Here is a 20569-nt window from a genome sequence, read left to right as displayed (position 1 = left end):
CAGCTATAGCCTCCCAGGCTCGAGCCATTCTCCTGTCTCAGCCTCCCAGGTATCTGTAATTACTGGCATGTACCACTACAGTGACTAAGTTTTATTTGTTTATTTAGAGACAGAGTTTTGGTCTTGTTGCCCAGGCTGGAGTGCAGCGGTGAGATCTTGGCTCACCACGCAACTTCCACCGCCTGGATTCAAGCAATTCTCCTGCCTCAGCCTCCCAAGTAGCTGGGATTACCGGCATGTGGCACCATGTCCAGCTAATTTTTTATTTTTAGTAGAGATGGGATTTCTCCATGTTGGTCAGGCTGGTCTCCAACTCCTGACCTCTGGTGATCGGTCCACCTTGGCCTCCAAAAGTGCTGGGATTACAGGCATGAGCCACTGCACCTGGCAGTTTTATTTTTTAATTTATTATTATATTTTAACGGAGTCATGCTCTGTCGCCCAGGCTGGAATACACTTGGCTAATTTTTGTATTTTTAGTAGAGATGGGATTTCACCCTTTTGGCCAGGCTGGTCTCATACATCTGCCTTGGTTTCCCAAAGTCCTGGGATTACAGGCGTGAGAACCACTGTATCCCTCCCCCAAATTTTCATTTTCATTTTTATTTTTTTTTTGTAGAATGACAAGGTCTTGACATGTTGCCCAGGCTGGTCTTGAACTGCTGGACTTAAATATTCCTCTCATGTCGGTTTCCCAAAGTGATGGGATTACAGGCATGAGATACCATGCTGACAGTATTTGTAGACTATTTTTAAAAATCATAATTAGGATTATTTAGAATTCATATTTAGTATCTGCCACTTGCGACTTGAGTTATCAACGACTTGGTATCTTCTTCTCTAAAGCTAGTATAGTAACTTATACTTTATATAACTGTTGTAAGCATTAGAAATAAGTATTAAATATTTAATATGACATAGGATTGATGCTTTAGAAACAGTATGTGTTATTAGGATGAAGGAGGTTAATGGCTTCCTTTCTGATATTTCAGCTGGTTGCTGATAGGGATGTGTCAGAGTTTTCTTGTCAAGCCTTTAGGTATGTAGAGTTACTAATCTTTTCAGAGGTGTTTATTGGGACTTTCAGGTTCTGGAAAATTGGTTCACTCTGGTCTCAGTCATGAATATTTATGTGTTTCTGTTTTTAACACACACACACACACACACACACACACACACACACACCCCCCCAGATTGTCAGTTTGATGCTGTCTTTATAAGAGGAGGCTACTCTCTAGTTACCCTAATTTTTGTTTTGTTTTGTTTTGTTTTTGAGATGGTGTCTCACTCTTTTGCCACAGCTGGAGTGCAGTGGCATGATCTTTGACTGCAACCTCTGTTGTCCAGGTTCAAGCAATTCTCCTGCCTCAGCCTCCCAAGTAGCTGGGGTTACAGGCATGAGCCACCATGTCCAGCTAATTTTTGTGCACCTTGTTAGCCAGGCTGGTCTTGAACTTCTGACCTCAGGTGATCCCCCCCACACACACACACGTCGGCCTGTCAAAGTGCTGGGATTGCAGGCGTGAGCCACTGTGCCCAGACTTGTTACCCTATTTATTTATTTATTATTATTTTTTAGAGATGGGGTTTCCCCGTGTTTTCCAGGCTGGACTGAAGGGATCCTCCTGCCTCAGTCTCCCAGAGTGTTGAGATTAAAGGCGTGAGCCACTGTACCCAGACTTTTATTTATTTATTTTATTTTCAAAAATTTTAGACAGGATCTTGCTCTGTCACACAGGCTGGAGTGCAGTGGCATGAGTTTGGCTCACTGCATCCTTTACTTCCTGGGCTCAAATGATCCTCCTACCTCAGCCTACCTCAGCTGGGACCATATACATGTACCACCATGCATGGCTAACTCTGTGTGTGTTTGTGTGTGTGTGTGTGTGTGTGTGTGTGTGTTTTGAGATGGAGTCTTCCTCTGTCACCCAGGCTGGAGTGTAGTGGCATGATCTAGGCTCACTGCAACCTTCGCCTCCTGGGTTCAAGCAGTTCTCTATCTAAGCCTCCCGAGTAGCTGGGATTATAGGTGTGTGCCACTGTGCCCGGCTAATTTTTGTATTTTTTAGTAGAAATGGGGTTTCGCCATCTTGGCCAGGCTGATCTTGAACTCCTGACCTCATGATCTACCTGCCTCAGCCTCTCAAAGTGCTGAGAGTACACCCATGAGCCACCATTCTGGGCAATGACCTTAATTTTTACATGCTCTGCAGAACATCTCCTTCACAAATATTTACGTATTTGTGAACACTATGTGGTAGTTAGAATCTTGACTAATACCTATTGTGTGGAGGTAAGGAAGAAAATAAGAGTCTGAAAAATTAGGTGTATTTCAAAGAGCCTCAATGTTCTTATGCTATGATGTATCAAGAAAAGATAATGTAATACCCACTGTGTCAGTATAATAGCTCTAGATTACATGATGAAGCCTAGGAGATGGCTTGGTTATAATCCAGGTTATACTGAACATTTATAGTTGAATCTTGATAACCCAGGTGCCTAGTGATAACTGGAATTTCAAATTTCTAGTTTGAAATTTGGGGGGGCAGATCTGACCTGCTCATTCTTTTTGTCCAGTTTTTTTCCCTATATTCATCTTCTATGACCTTTTGCTTTCTTTTCTTCTTTCTTTCTTTCTTTCCTTTTCTTTTTTCTTCTTTCTTTCTTTCTCTTTCTTTCTTTGTTTTCTTCCTTTCCTTTCCTTTTCCTTTTCCTTTTCCCTTTTCCCTTTTTCCCTTTTCCTTTTTTGAGACAGAGTCTTGCGCTGTCACCCAGGCTGGAGTGCAGTGGCGTGAAGCTCACTGCAACCTCCACCTCCAGGAGTCTCATGTTTTAGCCTCCCTACTTTCTTTTTTATGCAACTGAGCATATTTGTGATGTTCATACTCCTCAATTAATTAATTCATTCTTTGAGATGGAGTCTGACTCTGTCCCCCATGCTGGGGTACAATGGTGCGACCTCTACCTCCCAAGTTTTTAATGATTCTCCTGCCTCAGCCTCCCCAGTAGCTGAGAGTATAGGTGTCTGCTACCACGCCTGGCTAATTCTTGTATTTTTAGTAGAGACGGGGTTTTGTGATATTGGCTAGGCTTGTCTTGAACCTCAGGTGATCCACCCTCCTCAGCCTCCCAAAGTGCTGAGATTACAGGTGTGAGCCATGCACTTGGCCAAGTATTCCTTAATTTAGAAATATAATGTTATCAATTTTAGTCTGTATTCTTCTTTGTGCTTGTAAATACAGGCAGGGTGGAGTGTTGGTGAGATCAGTCCTTACTCTAATGACATAATCTTATTGGTAGAAGTATTGTTGGGGAAGTTCCATTAGGGTGATTCAGATGCTGCTTGAGCTCAGGTGCTAAGTACCTGGCTAGTTCCATAAAGTTAGCAAGTCCCACAGGTTTGTAAAAGCTTCTGATTTCAGGCTGGGCACGGGGGAGCTCATGCCTGTAATCCCAGCACTTTGGGAGGATGAGGCAGGCAGATCACTTGAGGCCAGGAGTTCCAAGATCAGCCTGACCAACATGGTGAAACCCGATTCTACTGAAAATATGAAAAATTAGCCGGGTGTGATGGCAGGTGCCTGTAATCCCAGCTACTTGGGAGGCTGAGGCAGGAGAATCACTTGAACCCGGGAGGCAGAGGTTGCGGTTAGCCAAGATGGTGCCATTGTACTCCAGCCTGGGCAACAGAGCAAGATTCTATCTCAGCGGGGAAAAAAAAAAGCTGCTGATTTCATCTCCATTTTCTCCCATCCATTTTTTTGGTAAGTGATAATCCTTTTTCTCCTTTACATTTAAGGTTCCTCAGAAAATTTTGAGTAAATGGGAAGCCAGTGTTGGACTTGCTGAACAGTATGATGTTCCCAAGGGGTCAAAGAACCGAAAATGTATTCCTGGTTCAATTAAGTTGGACAGTGAGGAAGATATGCCATTTGAGGACTGCACAAATGATCCTGAGTCAGAACATGACCTGTTGCTTAATGGCTGCTTGAAATCACTGGCTTTTGATTCTGAACATTCTGCAGATGAGAAGGAAAAGCCTTGTGCTAAATCTCGAGCCAGAAAGAGCTCTGATAATCCAAAAAGGACTAGTGTGAAAAAGAGCCACATACAGTTTGAAACTCGTAAAGATGAACGGAGGGGAAAGATCCCAGAAAACCTTGGTCTAAACTTTCTCTCTGGGGATGTATCTGATACGCAGGCCTCTAATGAACTTTCCAGGATAGCAAATAGCCTCACAGGGTCCAACACCGCCCCAGGAAGTTTTCTGTTTTCTTCCTGTGGAAAAAACACTGCAAAGAAAGAATTTGAGACTTCAAATGGTGATTCTTTATTGGGCTTGCCGGAGGGTGCTTTGATCTCAAAGTGTTCTCGAGAGAAGAATAAACCCCAACGAAGCCTGATGTGTGGCTCAAAAGTGAAGCTCTGCTATATTGGAGCAGGTGATGAGGAAAAGCGAAGTGATTCCATTAGTATCTGTACCACTTCTGATGATGGAAGCAGTGACCTGGATCCTATAGAACACAGCTCAGAGTCTGATAACAGTGTCCTTGAAATTACAGATGCTTTTGATAGAACAGAGAACATGTTATCTATGCAGAAAAATGAAAAGATAAAGTATTCTAGGTTTGCTGCCACAAACACTAGGGTAAAAGCAAAACAGAAGCCTCTCATTAATAACTCACATACAGACCACTTAATGAATTGTACTAAGAGTGCAGAGCCTGGAACTGAGATGTCTCAGGTTAATCTCGCTGATCTGAAGGCATCTAGTCTTGTTCACAAACCCCAGTCAGATTTTACAAATGGTGATCTCGCTCCAAAATTCAACATGTCATCAAACATATCCAGTGAGAACTTGCTAATAAAGGGTGGGGCAGCAAATCAAGCTCTATTACATTCGAAAAGCAAACAGCCTAAGTTCCGAAGTATAAAGTGCAAACACAAAGAAAATCCAGTTATGGTAGAATCCCCAGTTATAAATGAAGAATGCAGTTTAAAATGCTGCTCTTCTGATAACAAAGGCTCTCCTTTGGCCAGCATTTCTAAAAGTGGAAAAGTGGATGGTCTAAAACTACTGAACAATATGCATGAGAAAACCAGGGATTCAAGTGTCATAGAAACCGCAGTGGTGAATCACGTTTTATCCGAGTTGAAGGAACTCTCTTACAGATCCTTAGGTGAGGATGTCAGTGACTCTGGAACATCAAAGCCATCAAAACCATTACTTTTCTCTTCTGCTTCTAGTCAGAATCACATGCCTATTGAACCGGACTACAAATTCAGTACCTTGCTAATGATGTTGAAAGATATGCATGATAGTAAGACAAAGGAGCAGCAGTTGATGACTGCTCAAAACCTGGTCCCTTATCGGAGTCCTGGTCGTGGGGAATGTTCTGCTAATAGTCCTGTAGGAGCCTCTAAGGTTTTGGTTTCAGGAGGCTCCACACACAATTCAGAGAAAAAGGGAGATTGCACTCAGAACTCAGCCAATCCTAGCCCTAGTGGGGGTGACTCTGCACTGTCTGGGGAATTGTCTGCTTCCCTACCTGGCTTAGTGTCTGACAGAAGAGATCTCCCTACTTCTGGCAAAAGTCGTTCAAACTGTGTTACTAGGCGCAACTGTGGACGGTCAAAGCCTTCATCCAAATTGCGAGATGCTTTTTCAGCCCAAATGGGAAAGAACACAGTGAACCGTAAAGCCTTAAAGACAGAGCGCAAAAGAAAACTGAATCAGCTTCCAAGTGTGACTCTTGATGCTGCACTGCAGGGAGACCGAGAACATGGAGGTTCATTGAGAGGTGGAACGGAAGATTCTAGTAAAGAGGAACCCCTTCAAATAATGGACCATTTAACAAGTGAAGATGGTGACCGATTTTCTGATGTGCATTTCAATAACAATATTAAACAGTCTGATCCTGATACAATTTCTGAAAAAGGACCCTCTTTTGAAAACGGAAAAGGCGCAGAGCTGGACTCTGAAATGAACAGTGAGAATGATGAGCTCAGTGGTGTAAATCAAGTGGTGCCTAAAAAGCGGTGGCAGCGTTTAAACCAAAGGCGCAGCAAACCTCGTAAGCGCATAAACAGATTTAAAGAGAAAGAAAACTCTGAGTGTGCCTTTGGGGTCTTACTTCCTAGTGACCCTGTGCAGGAGGGGCGGGGTGAATTTCCAGAGCATAGAACTCCTCCTTCAGCAAACATACTTGAGGAACCTCGGACAGATCAAAATCATGCTGACTGCTTAGATTCAGTTGGGCCACGATTGAACGTTTGTGATAAATCCAGTGCCAGCATTGGTGACATGGAAAAGGAGCCAGGAATTCCCAGTTTGACACCACAAGCTGAGCTCCCTGAACCAGGTAAGAACATCTGACTGTGGTAAGAAAATTGGATAAACTACTGATAAATGTTGCCCTTCTGAAATTGCCCATCTGTTGTAATGGTAAAGTGAAGTATAAACTGGGAGGGAAAAATCATCACTTTAATGAAGAAAGAGTTTTATGTAGGAAGGTCTGAATTTTGAAGATGATATTTCCATGTGTTTTCAAAAGTTTAGCTTTACTAGAAGCCCTTTTTCCCAACCTTTTCAAGTAAATCTCTATGACATTTTTGCTCCTGATCCCCATTTCTTTCTTCTTTCTTCTGTTTTTAAAAAATATTTTACTTTTAAGACAGGGTTTTGCTGTGTTGCCCAGGCTGGTCTGAAACTCCTGGGTTCACACCATCTGCCAGCCTCTGCCTCCCAAAGTACTGGAATTACAGGCATGAGCCACCATGCCTGACTTGTTCACCTTTTAAAATCTCCAAGCTTTTTGAGACTTAATATGTAACTGCAAGTAATTGAGAGGCTCTGCTTCTAAGATTTAAATCCAGTTGTTAGGTTATAGAAAGCAAATAGACTGGCCGGGCGCAGTGGCTTGCGCCTGTAATCCCAGCACTGTGGGAGGCAAAGACATGTGGATCACAAGTTCAGGAGATTGAGGCCATCCTGGCTAACACAGTGAAACCCCATCTCTACTAAAAATACAAAAAATTAGCTGGGCATGGTGGTGCCGCCTGTAGTCTTAGCTACTTGGGAGGCTTAGGCAGGAGAATCCCTTGAACCCAGGAGGTGGAGGTTGCAGTGAGCCGAGATCGTGCAGCTGCACTCTAGCCTGGGCGACAGAGAGAGACTCTGTCTCAAAAAAAAAAAAAAAAAAAAAAAAAAAGACTTTATTGGATATTAGGTTTTCTTATCTTTAGGTGCCCCCACCATACTGGGTAATTTTTGTATTTTTAGTAGAGATGAGGTTTTGCCACGTTGGCCAGGCTGGTCTCAAACTCCTGTTAATGTAAGATTCTCAGCCAGGTGTAGTGGGTCACTTCTGTAATCCCAGCACTTTGGGAGGCTGAGGCAGGCGAATAACAAGGTCAGGAGTTCAAGACCAGCCTGTCCAATATGGTGAAACCCTGTCTCTACATAAAATAAAAAAAAATTAGCCAAGTTTGGTGGTGGGCACCTGTAGTCACAGCTACTTGGGAGGCCGAGGCAGGAGAATTACTTGAACCCAGGAGGTGGAAGTTGCAGTGAGCTGATTTCATACCACTGCACTACAGCCTGGGCAACAAAACAAGACTCCGTCTCAAAAAAACCAAACGAAAACAAAACAAACAGAAAGATTCTCAAAATTGTGTATCATAATGGAATTTTTTTCTTGCAGCTTTATTGAAATAAAATTCTCATATCATAAAATTCACTTTTTAAAGTTTTTAATTGAGTGATTTGTGGTATAGTCACAAGAGTTATGCAACAATCTGTGCAATCAATTGTGGAATATTTGCATCATCCCAGACAGAAACAGTGAACTCTTTATCATTCTGCCTTCACTTTTTACCGATCTGTAGAGTTGTCTGTTGTGTATATTTCTTAGAAATTAAATCATACAATATGTGATCCTTTCGAGTCTCGTTTCCCTTAGTTTAATGTTTTCTGGGGTCATCTCTCTTGTACCATGTGTCAGTTCTTCATGTCTTTTTGTTTTTGTTTTTTTGAAACGGAGTTTCGCTCTTGTTACCCAGGCTGGAGTGCAATGGCGCGATCTTGGCTCACCGCAACTTCCGCCTTCTGGGTTCAGGCAATTCTCCTGCCTCAGCCTCCCGAGTAGCTGGGATTACAGGCACGCGCCACCATGCCCAGCTAATTTTTTTGTATTTTTAGTAGAGACGGGGTTTCACCATGTTGACCAGAATGGTCTTGATCTCTTGACCTCGTGATCCACCCGCCTCGGCCTCCCAAAGTGCTGGGATTACAGCTGTGAGCCACCGCGCCCGGCCTCTTCATGTCTTTTTCTAAAATTACAGTTAAAAAGCATGTAACATAAGTTTACTTTTTTTTTTTTTTGAGACAGGGTCTGGCTCTATAGTCCAGGCTAGAGTGAAATTTACTCTTTTACAGTATTTAAGGCCTGGCACTGTGGCTGATGCCTGTAATTTCAGCTGGTAAACTTTTTTTTTACAGTGCCAGATAGTAAACATTTTAGGCTTTATAAGTCATAAGATCTCTGTCACCTAATAGATGTATCCAGTACAGAATTTCTCACTTTAATTTCTAGTCTTTTGTGCTATCTGCTGGTTTCCTTGTGGGCTACAAGGAAATAGAGAGCTGGAAGACTGAGGCCTAGTCTGAGAAGTTACTCTATGAGAAAGGCAAACCCGGAGGGTATGGAAGGAGTGGAAACAGCAATTATAAGAGGAAATGTGTCCGGGCATGGGGGCTCACACCTGTAATCTCATCACTGTAGGAGGCCTAGGGAATCGGATTACCTGAGGTCAGGAGTTTGAGACCCACCTGCCAAACATGGTAAAACCCCATTTCTACTAAAAATACAAAAATTAGCTAGGTGTGGTGGCACATACCTGTAGTCCCAGCTACTCAGGAGACTGAGGCACAAGAATCACTTGAACCCAGGAGGTGGAGATTGCAGTGTTCCAAGATTGGGCCACTGTACTCTAGCCTGGGCAACAGAGTGAGACTCCTTCTCAAAAAAAAAAAAAAAGGGGGGGAAACGCAACAAGACTTAGCCTATGGAACCTGCCAAGAAGAAGGCAAAGGAGAGACTCTAGAATTGAGATCCAATTTGTGTGACAGGGATAGTGATGGAAGGGGTTAAGGAGCATGATTTTGATAATGCAAGGACCTGTTTTAATGAAAAGAGTTCATGGGGAGTTTTGAGAGACTCTGGGTTGGAATTATGACCTTGCCACCTCAATAATTTAACTAATTTGATGGGTTTGTGTAAGTCACCACCTGGCCCCTATTTTGAGACAGGGTTTTGTTCTGTTGTCTTGGCTGGAGTGCAGTGGCACAGTCCTAGCTCATTGCATCCTCAGGCTCCTGGGCTTAAGTGATCCTCCCACTTAAATCTCCCAAAATACCTGGGACTACAGGTGCATGCCACCACCATACAGGCTATTTTTGAATTTTTTGTAGGGATGGGGTCTCGCCATGTTCCTCAGGCTTTTGGTGAACTCTTGGGTTCAAATAATCCTCGTGCCATCTGAAAGTACTTGGATTACAGGCATGGGCCACTTTGCCTAGCTTTTTGCACCATTACTTTGAAGAAAAATGTTATGTATGCTTCGGTATTTTGATCATAAAATGTGACGGGATTTTTTTTTTTTTTTGAGCGGAGTCTTGCTCTGTCTCCAGGCTGGAGTACAGTGGCACAATCTTGGTTGACTGCAACGTTCGTCTCCTGGGTTCAAGCGATTCCCCTGCCTCAGCCTTCTGAGTAGCTGGGCCTACAGGCACGCACCACCACGCCTGGCTAATTTTTTATATTTAGTAGAGACAGGGTTTCACCATGGCCAGGATGGTCTTGATCTTCTGACCTCAGCCTCCCAAAGTGCTGGGATTACAGGCATGAGCCACCGTGCCTTGCCTCCCCCTCCCCCCCATGAACTTGTCAGTTTAATGTGACGTCCTGGAGGGAAAGGGCCATGTCTTTCTCATCCCAGCCACCACAGCACCCAGCAGTCGGTCGGCTTGGCGCTCAGCGTTCCCACCTGTAATACTAGCACTTTGGAAGGCCGAGGCAGGAGGATCGCTTGAGTCCAGGAGTTCAAGGTTGCTCTGATCCATGACCGCATCTCTGCCCTCCGGCCTGGGCGACAGAGTGACTTCCTCGGCTCTTACAGCGCGTGCGCGCGCCTTGGTTCCATTCCCTACGGCCCCCACCCCGCCGCTGCGTCACCGCCTACAGTCTCCCGGGGCGCTTCCCCCCACCCCCAACTCCCGCATTGCTCATTGTTAAGTGCTTAGTGCATTTGCTATCGTGAGGTGGACAAAATAATCAGGTTAGCGACTTAATAACTGTTAGTGGTGGATCTTTAAAGCCAATTTGAAAGTTCATCCTTTCCCCCAAAGGCAAAGCAGGCGTTCCTTTTCTTAAAAGAGAATTTTAAACAGAACTGGGTCTTTGGTGTCCTGCGTAAAGCCGGCAAAGAAAGAGGGTCCCGGTTGGGGGTAGGGGTGAGGGGCGATACAGAACCCTCTTCTGGTAGTGCCTTGCCAGGAGCCCCAGGCTAGAGCCCTGGCGCGCTCCCAACGCGAATCGGTGACTCTGTGGGGAGCGCAGTTTGGAGGTGCCCGCCCCACCCTACCCCTTGTGGCGTGTGGGGCTCAATTTCCCGGAGCCACGGAGCCACGGGCCGGCTTCTGGTCCTGAGATTCAGATGAAGTGGTGTGAAGGGTTGGGCTTTTTTTTTTGTTGTTCCTAAAAATGCAACGAACAACAACAACAACAACAAAATAAAACAATCCAAACCCAACCATCTTATTGCACGGGGCGATGTCTGAGACACTGAGTCTCAGACTGTCACTCAGGCTAGAGTTCAGTGGCACGATCTCGGCTCCCTATAACCACTGCCATCTGGGTTCAAGCAGTTCTTCTGCCTCAGCCTCCTGAGTAGCTGAGACTACAGGTGTGTGCTACTATGCCTGGCTAATTTTTGTATTTTTAGTGTAGGTGGGGTTTCACCATGTTGGCCAGGCTGATCTTGAACTCCTGTCCTCAGGTAGTCTGTCCACCTTGGCTTTCCAAAGTGCTGGGATTACAGGCGTGAGCCACGCCACCCAATCTGTGACAAGAATTTTTTTAAAGGACGTACCCCAAATTTCATTTTTAATCTTTCAATTTTTTTATTTTCTGTTGATCCATAAAGTAATCGCATAATATTAAATATACATGTATATTAAATTTTATTCTCCTATCTTTTGCCGTATACCGACATACATGACATACACTTTTATGTTATTGGGATAATGACATATAATCAATTATATACATTGTTATTATTATTTTATTTTTACAGATAGGGTTTTGGTGTGTCATCCAGGCTGAAGTGTGTTGGCAGTGTCTTGGCTCACTGTAGCCCCTATCTCCTGGGCTGAAGACATCCTCCTGCTTCAGTCTCCCACGTAACTGGGACCACACATATGTGTCACCACAGGCAGCTATCTTTTTTTTTTTTTTTTTTTTTTAATGTTTTTAGAGGCACGGTCTCACTTTGTTGCCCAGGCTGTTCTTGCTCTCCTGGGCTAAACCATCTGCTCACCTTGCCCTCCCATGCCTTTTATATTTTTGGATAATTCTGTTCAGAGGTATAGTTCTCAGTTTTCTTGCATGAGACAGTCATTTAACCATATGATACTAAATTGATGATATATTTGTAAAGTGGTTTTGAAATTCATGTGGTAGTGCTGATTACATAATACTCTGTTGAAATATCTTTCTGATAGTCTGTATAATCCATAGATATGTTTAAACTGCAGGTTGAGCATTCCTAATCTGAAAATCTGAAATGCTCCAAAATCAAAATCTTTTTGAATATTGACATAAAACCACAAGTGGAAAATTCCACACTTGACCTCATGCAGTGGGTCAGTCAGAACATAGGAACACAGCCCAATTTATTCAGTGTCCCCAAGGGAAAAACTATTCTTCCAGCCCCCTTCAGCTTAGATATATATTTTTTGTGCAAGGCCAGATTTTCCCATGCAGTTATACCCATAAAAAGTGATAAAATGGCACACGTGGAGGCTGGATGCACTAACAAAGTTTTCCAAAATACCCCACATGGGGCAAAAGCGTCTATGCATTATTCATTATGTTTTTAAATGAAAAACATTTTTTTGGTTTTCTGCTTTGTGGTATAAAGATTTTGTTGAACTTGTCAGAAAGCCTACAGATATCCCCATGGATAAGAGTAATAAGGAAAGAGAAATAATTTGTGTATAGTGCAGAAAGTAAGTCAGGCTCTTGGAGAAACTAGACAGTGGTATAAGTGTGAAACATTTTACAGAAGAGTATAGGGTTAGAATGACCACCATATATGACCTGAAGAAATAGAAGGATAACTGTTAATGTTCTATGCTGAAAGTGATTAACAGAAGTTAATGAAATACAGATAAACACTACATGAAGCCAGTAATGAAGATGTCCATTGTGTAATGAGAATGGATCCATCAGCAATGCAGTGAACACATGCAACTTATTGTGTACCGATCATAAAATAAAGATATATCATGATGAACTGAAAATTAGAAGGAACTGTGATTATTCAACAGGCTGATTGCAGAAATTTCTGAAAAGTCATGACATTAACGTTTTGAATATTGTGGTAATAGTGCTGGGCGCAGTGGCTTATGCCTGTAATCCCAGCAGCTTATGCTTGTAATCCCAGCACTTTGGGAGGCTGAGGTGGGTGGATCACCCGAGGTCAGGAGACCAGCTTGGCCAACATGGTGAAACCCCGCTTCTACTAAAAATACAAAAAGTAGCCGGGTGTGGTGGCATGTGCCTATGATTACAGCTATTCGGGAGGCTGAGGCAGGAGAATCAATTGGACCCGGGAGGCGGAGGTTGCAGTGAGCCGAGATCACACCATTGCATTCCAGCCTGGGCAAGAAGAGGGAAAAACTCTGTCTCAAAAAAAGATTTGTGGTGATAATGCATCTGCTGATCTTGAAGCAGCAGAGATTCATTGGTGATTTTTGAGGTTATTGCTAATGAAAGTCTGACACCAGAACAGTATATAATAATGCTAGTGAAGGCTGGGCGTGTAATCCCAGCACTTTGGGAGACTGAGGCAGGTGGATCACCTCAGGTTGGGAGTTCAAGACCAGCCTGACCAACACGGGAAAAATCTGTCTCTACTAAAAATACAAAAATCAGCTGGGTGTAGTGGCACATGCCTGTAATCCCAGCTACTTGGGAGGCTGAGGCAGGAGAATCGCTTGAACCCGGGAGGCGGAGGTTGTGGTGAGCTGAGATTGCACTATTGCACTCCAACCTGGGTAACAAGAGCAAAACTCTGTCTCAAATAAAATAAAATAAAAAATAAAGCTAGGAAGAAACATCCCTGTTTTGGTGTTACTCAGAAGGATGCTGCCTACAGTTGATAGGAATTCAGGATGACTAGGACAGAATAACTGCTGGGATGTGCTAATTAAGCAGGCATGTATAAGTGTAAACTTGTTATGATAGGCAAAAACTTGTGTTCTCACTTAATTATTTCAAGGTGTGAAATTTTTTTTTCTTTTTTTTTTTGAGATAGTCTCGCTGTGTTATCTTGGCTTGTTGCAGTGGCACAATCATAGCTCACAGAAGCCTTGATCTTTCAGACTCAAGCATTCCTTCCTGGTAGCTGGGACTATAGCTGTATGTTGCTACACTGGGCTGGTTTTTTAAAATTTTTAGTAGAGATGGGGTCTCACTATGTTACCTAGGCTGGTATCAAACTTCTGGTCTCAAGTGATTTTCCTGCATTGGCTTCCCTAAGTGCTAGGATTACTGGCGTGAGCCACTCCACCCAGATCCAAGGGATGATTTTTTTTTTTTTTTTTTTTTAAGTCTGGCTCTGTCACCCAACCTGGAGTTCAGTGGCTTGATGTCGGCTCACTCCAACTCCCACCTCCTGGGTTCAAATGATTCTCGTGCCTCAGCAGCTGGAGTAGGTCGCATGCAGGCACGAGCCATCATGCCCAGCTATATATATATATATGGTATATTTAGTAGACACAGGCTTTTGCCATATCGGCCAGGCTGGTCTCGAACTCCTGAGCCACTGCACCTGGACCAAAGGCGTGAATTTTTTTTTTTACCAGTCTTTTATTATGCTAACAGAAAGGTATGGATCTTTAGGGACATCTTTTCTAATTGGTTTCACAAACGTAAAGCAGTAGTTGGTGCTCATTTCAGGGAAGCTGGACTGGATGATGACTGTTCCTCCTTGCAAACTGTTCTGCTCATTATTTTTGATAAAATTTTCAGCTGAAATTTTATCAAAAATAATGTCTATGCCGTGGACTTTCCCTCAAGTCTGACTTCATTAACTCTGTCGTATGACCAGGGAATCCCTAGATTGATGAAGAGTAAATATAAAAACACTTTCTTGAATAATATTGCTGGCAGCTGTGAATAGATGTATGTGTGTGGAAGGTTTTTAAAAGGAGTGAAGGATGCCATATATGCTGTTGACAGTGCTTGGAACACAGTGACTAAAGGTACAGCTGTGCATGCCTGGCACAACTTCTGACCTTCAACTATGTTCACTGATGATAATAAAGTGATGATTTTGTTGACTTCTTCAGTAAAGTGAGAAAAATATGTAACGTGCAAAAAATATACCTTCAGTTTGTCAGTAAGCTGGAAGAAGTGGGTAATGAGAAAGCCTTTAATATCGACAGTGCGGCTCCAGTTTTTTTGTTCACTCATGGTGATAGAGCTGACAGCAATCTGATTCAGGGTGATTGTGACAATGGAGATGACATTAACACTGCAGAAAAAGTTCCTATAGATGACATTAATGTATGTGATGGGCTTATTGAAGGATGAGAGCAGTGTTCATTCATAACAGTAAAAGAAATCATGTCAGTTTATAAATTGAGAGCCTTGGGCCAGGTGCAATGGCTCACGCCTGTAATTCCATCACTTTGGGAGGCCGATGTGGGCAGATCACTTGAGGTCAGGAGTTGGAGAACAGCCTTTCCAACATGCTGACATGTAATAGGTGTGGTGGCGGGCAACTATAATCCCAGCTACTCAGGTGGCTGAGGCAGGAGAATCACTTGAGAATCGCTTGATCCGGAGAGGCGGAGATCACAGTAAGCTGAGATCATGCCACTGTACTCCAGCCTGGGTGACAGAGTCAGACTCCATTTCTAAATGAATGAATGAATGAATGAATGAATGAATGAATTAAACACTGCTAGACAATGCTTGTTAATGAGAGAGATGACTCTAGAGGAAATGTTTTTAAAAGCCATTTCACAGAATGCGTCTTTATTCCTAGAGGACTTTCTGGTTCCTCAACTGCTTCTGATGATGTTTCTTCTTACCTTATAAAATAAAACAGTATACAATAACCTTTTAATCAAAACAGCATCATAGATGGAGATATAAAGCCCCACATTGTTATTACTGTTTTTTATCAACTGATACAGGTATTCTAATGATGCTAATGTGCTGCTTACTACCCTCAACACGTTACTTTTTCACTGTGTTAATGGTATGTCATGTTTCTACAGTTAAGTACTTACGTGTGAGTAGTGTAAGAAAACGTTTGCCTATCAGTAGCATATAAATTCAGAGGCAGGAATGATGGTAATGCCAAACAACCACAGATATTCCACATGAGTGATTGAGATAATGACATTTATGCTTTCTTATGGTTCACTATACACAAACTTTGTATAATGTAGAAAATAAATATTTTGTAAAATTACCTTTAAGGTATGTGTATAAGATGTATATGATACTGAGTTTGGTGTTTCAACTTGGGTCCCATCCCCAAAATAACTTACCGTGTATATACAGATATTCCAAAATATGAAAAACTTTGAGTCACTTCTGATTCCAAGCATTTCAGATAAGACATACTTAACCTGTAACTCAAGATATATTTTACTTGTTTTCCTGATCTAGCTGCTATAGTTTTGTTAGGTATATATTAGCTTTATATGTACAGGTGTCAGTGACTATAAGACCTGGCTTTAGTAGGGCATAATGGCTCATGCTGTAATCCTACACTTTGGGAGGCCGAGGCAGGCGGATCGCCTGAGGTCTGGAATTCGAGACCAGCCTGACCAACATGGAGAAACCTTGTCTCTACAAAAAATACAAAATTAGCCAGATGTGGTGGCATATGCCTGTAATCCCTACTATTGGGGAGGTTGAGACAGGAGAATTGTTTGAACTGGGGAGGCGGAGGTTGTAGTGAGCTGAGATTGTGCCATTGCATTCCAGCCTGGGCAACAAGAGCAAAACTGTGAGTCAAAAAAAAAAAAAAAAAAAAAAAAAAAGACCTAACTTTAAATTTAACCTTTTCAAGATTGGATGGGCCATATGTATTATGTTATATATGGTGTAAGGTAGCACAAGTCATTTTGTCTCCCCTAGCTCCTTTTGCATATGAGAAAACATAGCAAGCCATTTTGTGCCTCTCGCATCTTAAGCCAGTCTTTTTTACTGTGTGGTTTCCCATCTGGTTACCTTTGGGAGTATCAGATGGTGTCATAAAAACGGTCAGTTTTCCTGAAGCTTTTTGGTTAATAGTGAACTTGTTTATCATCTTTTAGCTGTGCGTTCAGAGAAGAAACGCCTTAGGAAGCCAAGCAAGTGGCTTTTGGAATATACGGAAGAATATGATCAGATATTTGCTCCTAAGAAAAAACAAAAGAAGGTACAGGAGCAGGTGCACAAGGTATGCTCCAAAATTTTGGCAAACTTTCACTGGTCCTTAGGAAACTGCAGTTTTACTTTTATTTTCATACTTTACCTTTATGAAACAATAATTTCCTTAACTGGGATCCTGTTTTTTATTCTCAGCTTCTAGCATAGTACTTAGGATTTAGTGGTTATTCAGGAAATATATAAATGAGTCTACATACTATATTTCTTTATATATATATGTTTTCCCTCTTTGCCTTTAAAGAGTAATGACTTAGGGATGTTGTTATGATTTAATATTAAGTAAAAATATAGCATATAAAGTGAAATATATATAGTCTTTAATTTGAAAAGTAAAAAGGCCTTATTTGTCTCATTTTTTAATTCAGTTTTTTTTAAATGAAGTATTTTAAAATAGAGACATTTTGACATTCTACCCCTAAATAGTTTAATATGTAGTTAAGAAATGGAACATTTTCCTTTATAAGCATTTTAACATATTTACATCTTATATAAGATCTGTTTATCTGATGTCAACTCACTTTCAAATTTCACCGATTATCTCCTAACCTTTACGTTTGGATTATTCATACCAGGACTCAATCTGGGACTACTCATTGTAACTGGTTGTTATGGTTCTCAAATCACTTTGAATTCAGAACAATCCCTTTTTTCATGGTCATGTCTGTAAGAGACTGACATGTAAAGTTATCTACTTTCTATGTTTGTATAATTGCTTCTTCGTAGGTGACACTTAGATTGTTTTCTCTATCTCCTGTTCTCTGTTAAGTGGAAGATAATAACCTGTCAGTTTGGTAGATAAAGGTGAACATTTTTAGCTAGACTATATAGAGATGATCATGTGTAATATGTTGCATGATATTAGAGGGTCAACAAAAACGAATGTTTTATTTTGTCAGTCGTTCCCTGACAGTTTGTTTTTTCTTTTTTTAAAATGAGACAGGGTCTTGCCCAAGCTGGAGTGCAGAGATGCATGAATACGGTTTGCTGCAGCCTTGACTTCCTGGGTTTAAGCAGTCCTTCCGTCTTAGCCTCCTGAGTAGTTGGGACCACAGGTGCACACTACCACACCTGGCTAATTTTTAACAACAATTTTTTTTGTAGAGGCAGTGTCCCCCTATGTTGCCCTGGGTGGTCTGGAATCCTGGGCTGTAGTGATCTTTCTGCCTCAGCCTTCCAGAGTGTTGGGATTACAGGTGTGAACCACCACTCCCACCTTCCCTGATTTTTTTTTTTTTTTTAATTTAAATTTTTATTTTTACTTAACACAATTTTTTTTTTTTTTTTTTAAAAAGATGGGGTTTCACCATGATGGCCAGGCTGGTCTTGAACTCTGTGACCTCAGGTGATCCACCCACTTTGGCCTCCCAAAGTGCTAGGATTATAGGTGTGAGCCTCCACGCCTAGCTGGTTTCCCTTTTTTTTTAAATACCAGTTGAAGATCTTTACTTGTATCAATAATTTTATTAGAGATCACAAAATGAGGACTTTCAGATTTTATTATTTTCTCTATTTTTATTAACTGATAGTGTCTTTCACTAACTGGTCTCTGTTATTGTCCTGAAATACTTTGAAGGCAGAATAAGTGCTTCTTTCTTGCCCATTAATTACCAATTGTAACATGAAGGAGTTCGTTAGTAGTTTTTTTAATTGGTGACATACTAGAGCAGTCTTTTGGCCCTGCTTTTGAATTATTGTTGTGGACTTTTCAATATTATAATTTCATTGTATATCAGTCAACTTTGTTTTTTTCTTTAATTTTGGTTAAATATATATATATATACACACACACATAAATTTTATTATTTTATCCATTTTTAAGCGTACAGTTCAGTGGCATGAAACACAGTTACATTGGTGTGCAACCACCTCCACCATCCATCTCGATAATTTTTTTCGACTAAAAATCAATACCCATTAACCAATAACTACCTTTTCTGCCCCACCCCTGGCAATTGCCACTCTACTTTCTGTCTTACAAATTTTCTTATTCTAGATACCTCGTATATTTGGAATTATATGATATTTGTTCTTTGTGTCTACATAATTTTTCTTAGCATACATTATTTATTTATTTATTAAGACAGGGTTTCACTGTGTTGGTCAGGCTGGTCTTGAACTCCCGACCTCAGGTGATGCACCCACCTTGGCCTCCAAAGTGCCTGGATTGCAGGCGTGAGCCACTGCGCCCAGCCAGCATACATAATTTCTTAAAGGTTCATCTACTTTGTAGCCTTTGTCAGAATTTCATTCCTTTTAAAATACATTATTTTTCACACTTAAATTATAACAATTTTGGCCTGTGGACTCTATTTTTATTTTTTGTTCTTAGGTAAGTTCCCGCTGTGAAGAGGAAAGCCTTCTAGCCCGAGGTCGATCTAGTGCTCAGAACAAGCAGGTGGACGAGAATTCTTTGATTTCAACCAAAGAAGAGCCTCCAGTTCTTGAAAGGGAGGCTCCGTTTTTGGAGGGCCCCTTGGCTCAGTCAGAACTTGGAGGTGGACATGCTGAGTTGCCGCAGCTGACCTTGTCTGTGCCTGTGGCTCCGGAAGTCTCTCCACGGCCTGCCCTTGAGTCTGAGGAATTGCTAGTTAAAACGCCAGGTAAGGTGGGGTTGGGGTCTCAGTATTTGAGCAGATATGATTAGAGGAAGCAGGAGATTTTAGTATGTTTTGATGTAAAGTCAACATTGTATCTGTATACAATAAACTACCCCCTTTTGTCCTGGGAAATACTTAAAATGATGGCTAATTAGATACAGTTTCTAACCATGAATTAATTTGTGGCACACTATGAAGATTTATTTTTAAAAACTATGCTTCTTACTCCAGTGTTGCTCTTCATGATTGTTGATCAGCCACTGTATGAATTAACGACCAGGAGAACAGGGCTTTCAAGAGGGGCACTGCACATTAGTGGAATAAGCACTATGCTTCAAGTGCTGGCTCCACCAGTCCTTCTGTTACTTGGGAAGTTGTTTAATCTCAGAACTTGTTTCCTCATCTGTAAAATGGAGATCATAATGTATTAATGTATAATGTAACATACTTGATAACATGTAATTACCAGTTCATTGGAAGTTAATTACCTGTTACTTCTCACTATTGATCATTCTTTATATATCACCTGGGAGAGTTGGATCTAAATATATTGTCTCTAATTCACCTAGTAACTATTGAATCTTATAGTCAGTCAAGGAATGGGAAGAATCCTCTTTTCTGTATGCCTTTAAATTTTGGATGTAACTTTTTTACATTGTCAACAGTAGCTTTTGATGTTATTCCTCAAAAAAATGATTCCAACTGTGCATAAACAAGTTGGGTATAGTAATAAAAAGGATTTTTGAAAGAATAGTAAAGATAGTTATTATTTTACTACCTATTATGTGCCAAACTCTATTGAATAAAGCTTTTTTATATAATTCTTAAGAGTGATCCTATGAATTATCTTTTATTTATTGAATTTTTATTTGCTTAGAGGCAGAGAAGAAACTGTAATCTTGGTCCATTTATGCCCATTATCCAAGTACTATTTTATTCTACTTCTCCTTATTTTGTCCTCACCAACAATCAGTTGTTATAAATACATTTCTGTCCTTTTGATTTCTCCCTCAGTTATTTTGTGATTTAAAGTCAGCATATAGACATCCCTAACATTAGTTTTTTGCTTTCATTGAGAACTATTTGTTTTGTTACTAATATTTTATAATAAGCAAATTACTGTCCTGCCTCTTTTCATAAGATGACAAGGAGAACATCAAAAACATTGTGATTCATTTTGTGTGGTATACAGATTTTTAAAAAATTAACTTGTGCCCAGATTTTAAATCATCTAAT

The 20569-nt window shown here is 41.3% G+C and overlaps 1 protein-coding gene across 11 annotated transcripts in view; it reads left to right on the top strand.

Annotated features, from left to right (window-relative positions):
* NSD1 (nuclear receptor binding SET domain protein 1) overlaps positions 1 to 20569 on the top strand; it is a 170710-nt gene that overhangs the window by 84967 nt on the left and 65174 nt on the right. For all 11 annotated transcript variants that reach the window (XM_074390577.1, XM_074390575.1, XM_074390573.1 and 8 more), the window contains 3 exons: positions 3800 to 6362; positions 16622 to 16746; positions 19066 to 19336. In XM_074390577.1, coding sequence (XP_074246678.1) covers positions 3800 to 6362; positions 16622 to 16746; positions 19066 to 19336 — 2959 coding nt within the window. The remainder of the gene's footprint in view (positions 1 to 3799; positions 6363 to 16621; positions 16747 to 19065; positions 19337 to 20569) is intronic.

Source organism: Saimiri boliviensis, chromosome 20 (genome assembly GCF_048565385.1).
Source record: "Saimiri boliviensis isolate mSaiBol1 chromosome 20, mSaiBol1.pri, whole genome shotgun sequence".
NCBI lineage: Eukaryota > Metazoa > Chordata > Mammalia > Primates > Cebidae > Saimiri > Saimiri boliviensis.
Note: the sequence above shows the minus strand (reverse complement) of the source record. Positions and strands in the feature narration are given on the sequence as shown.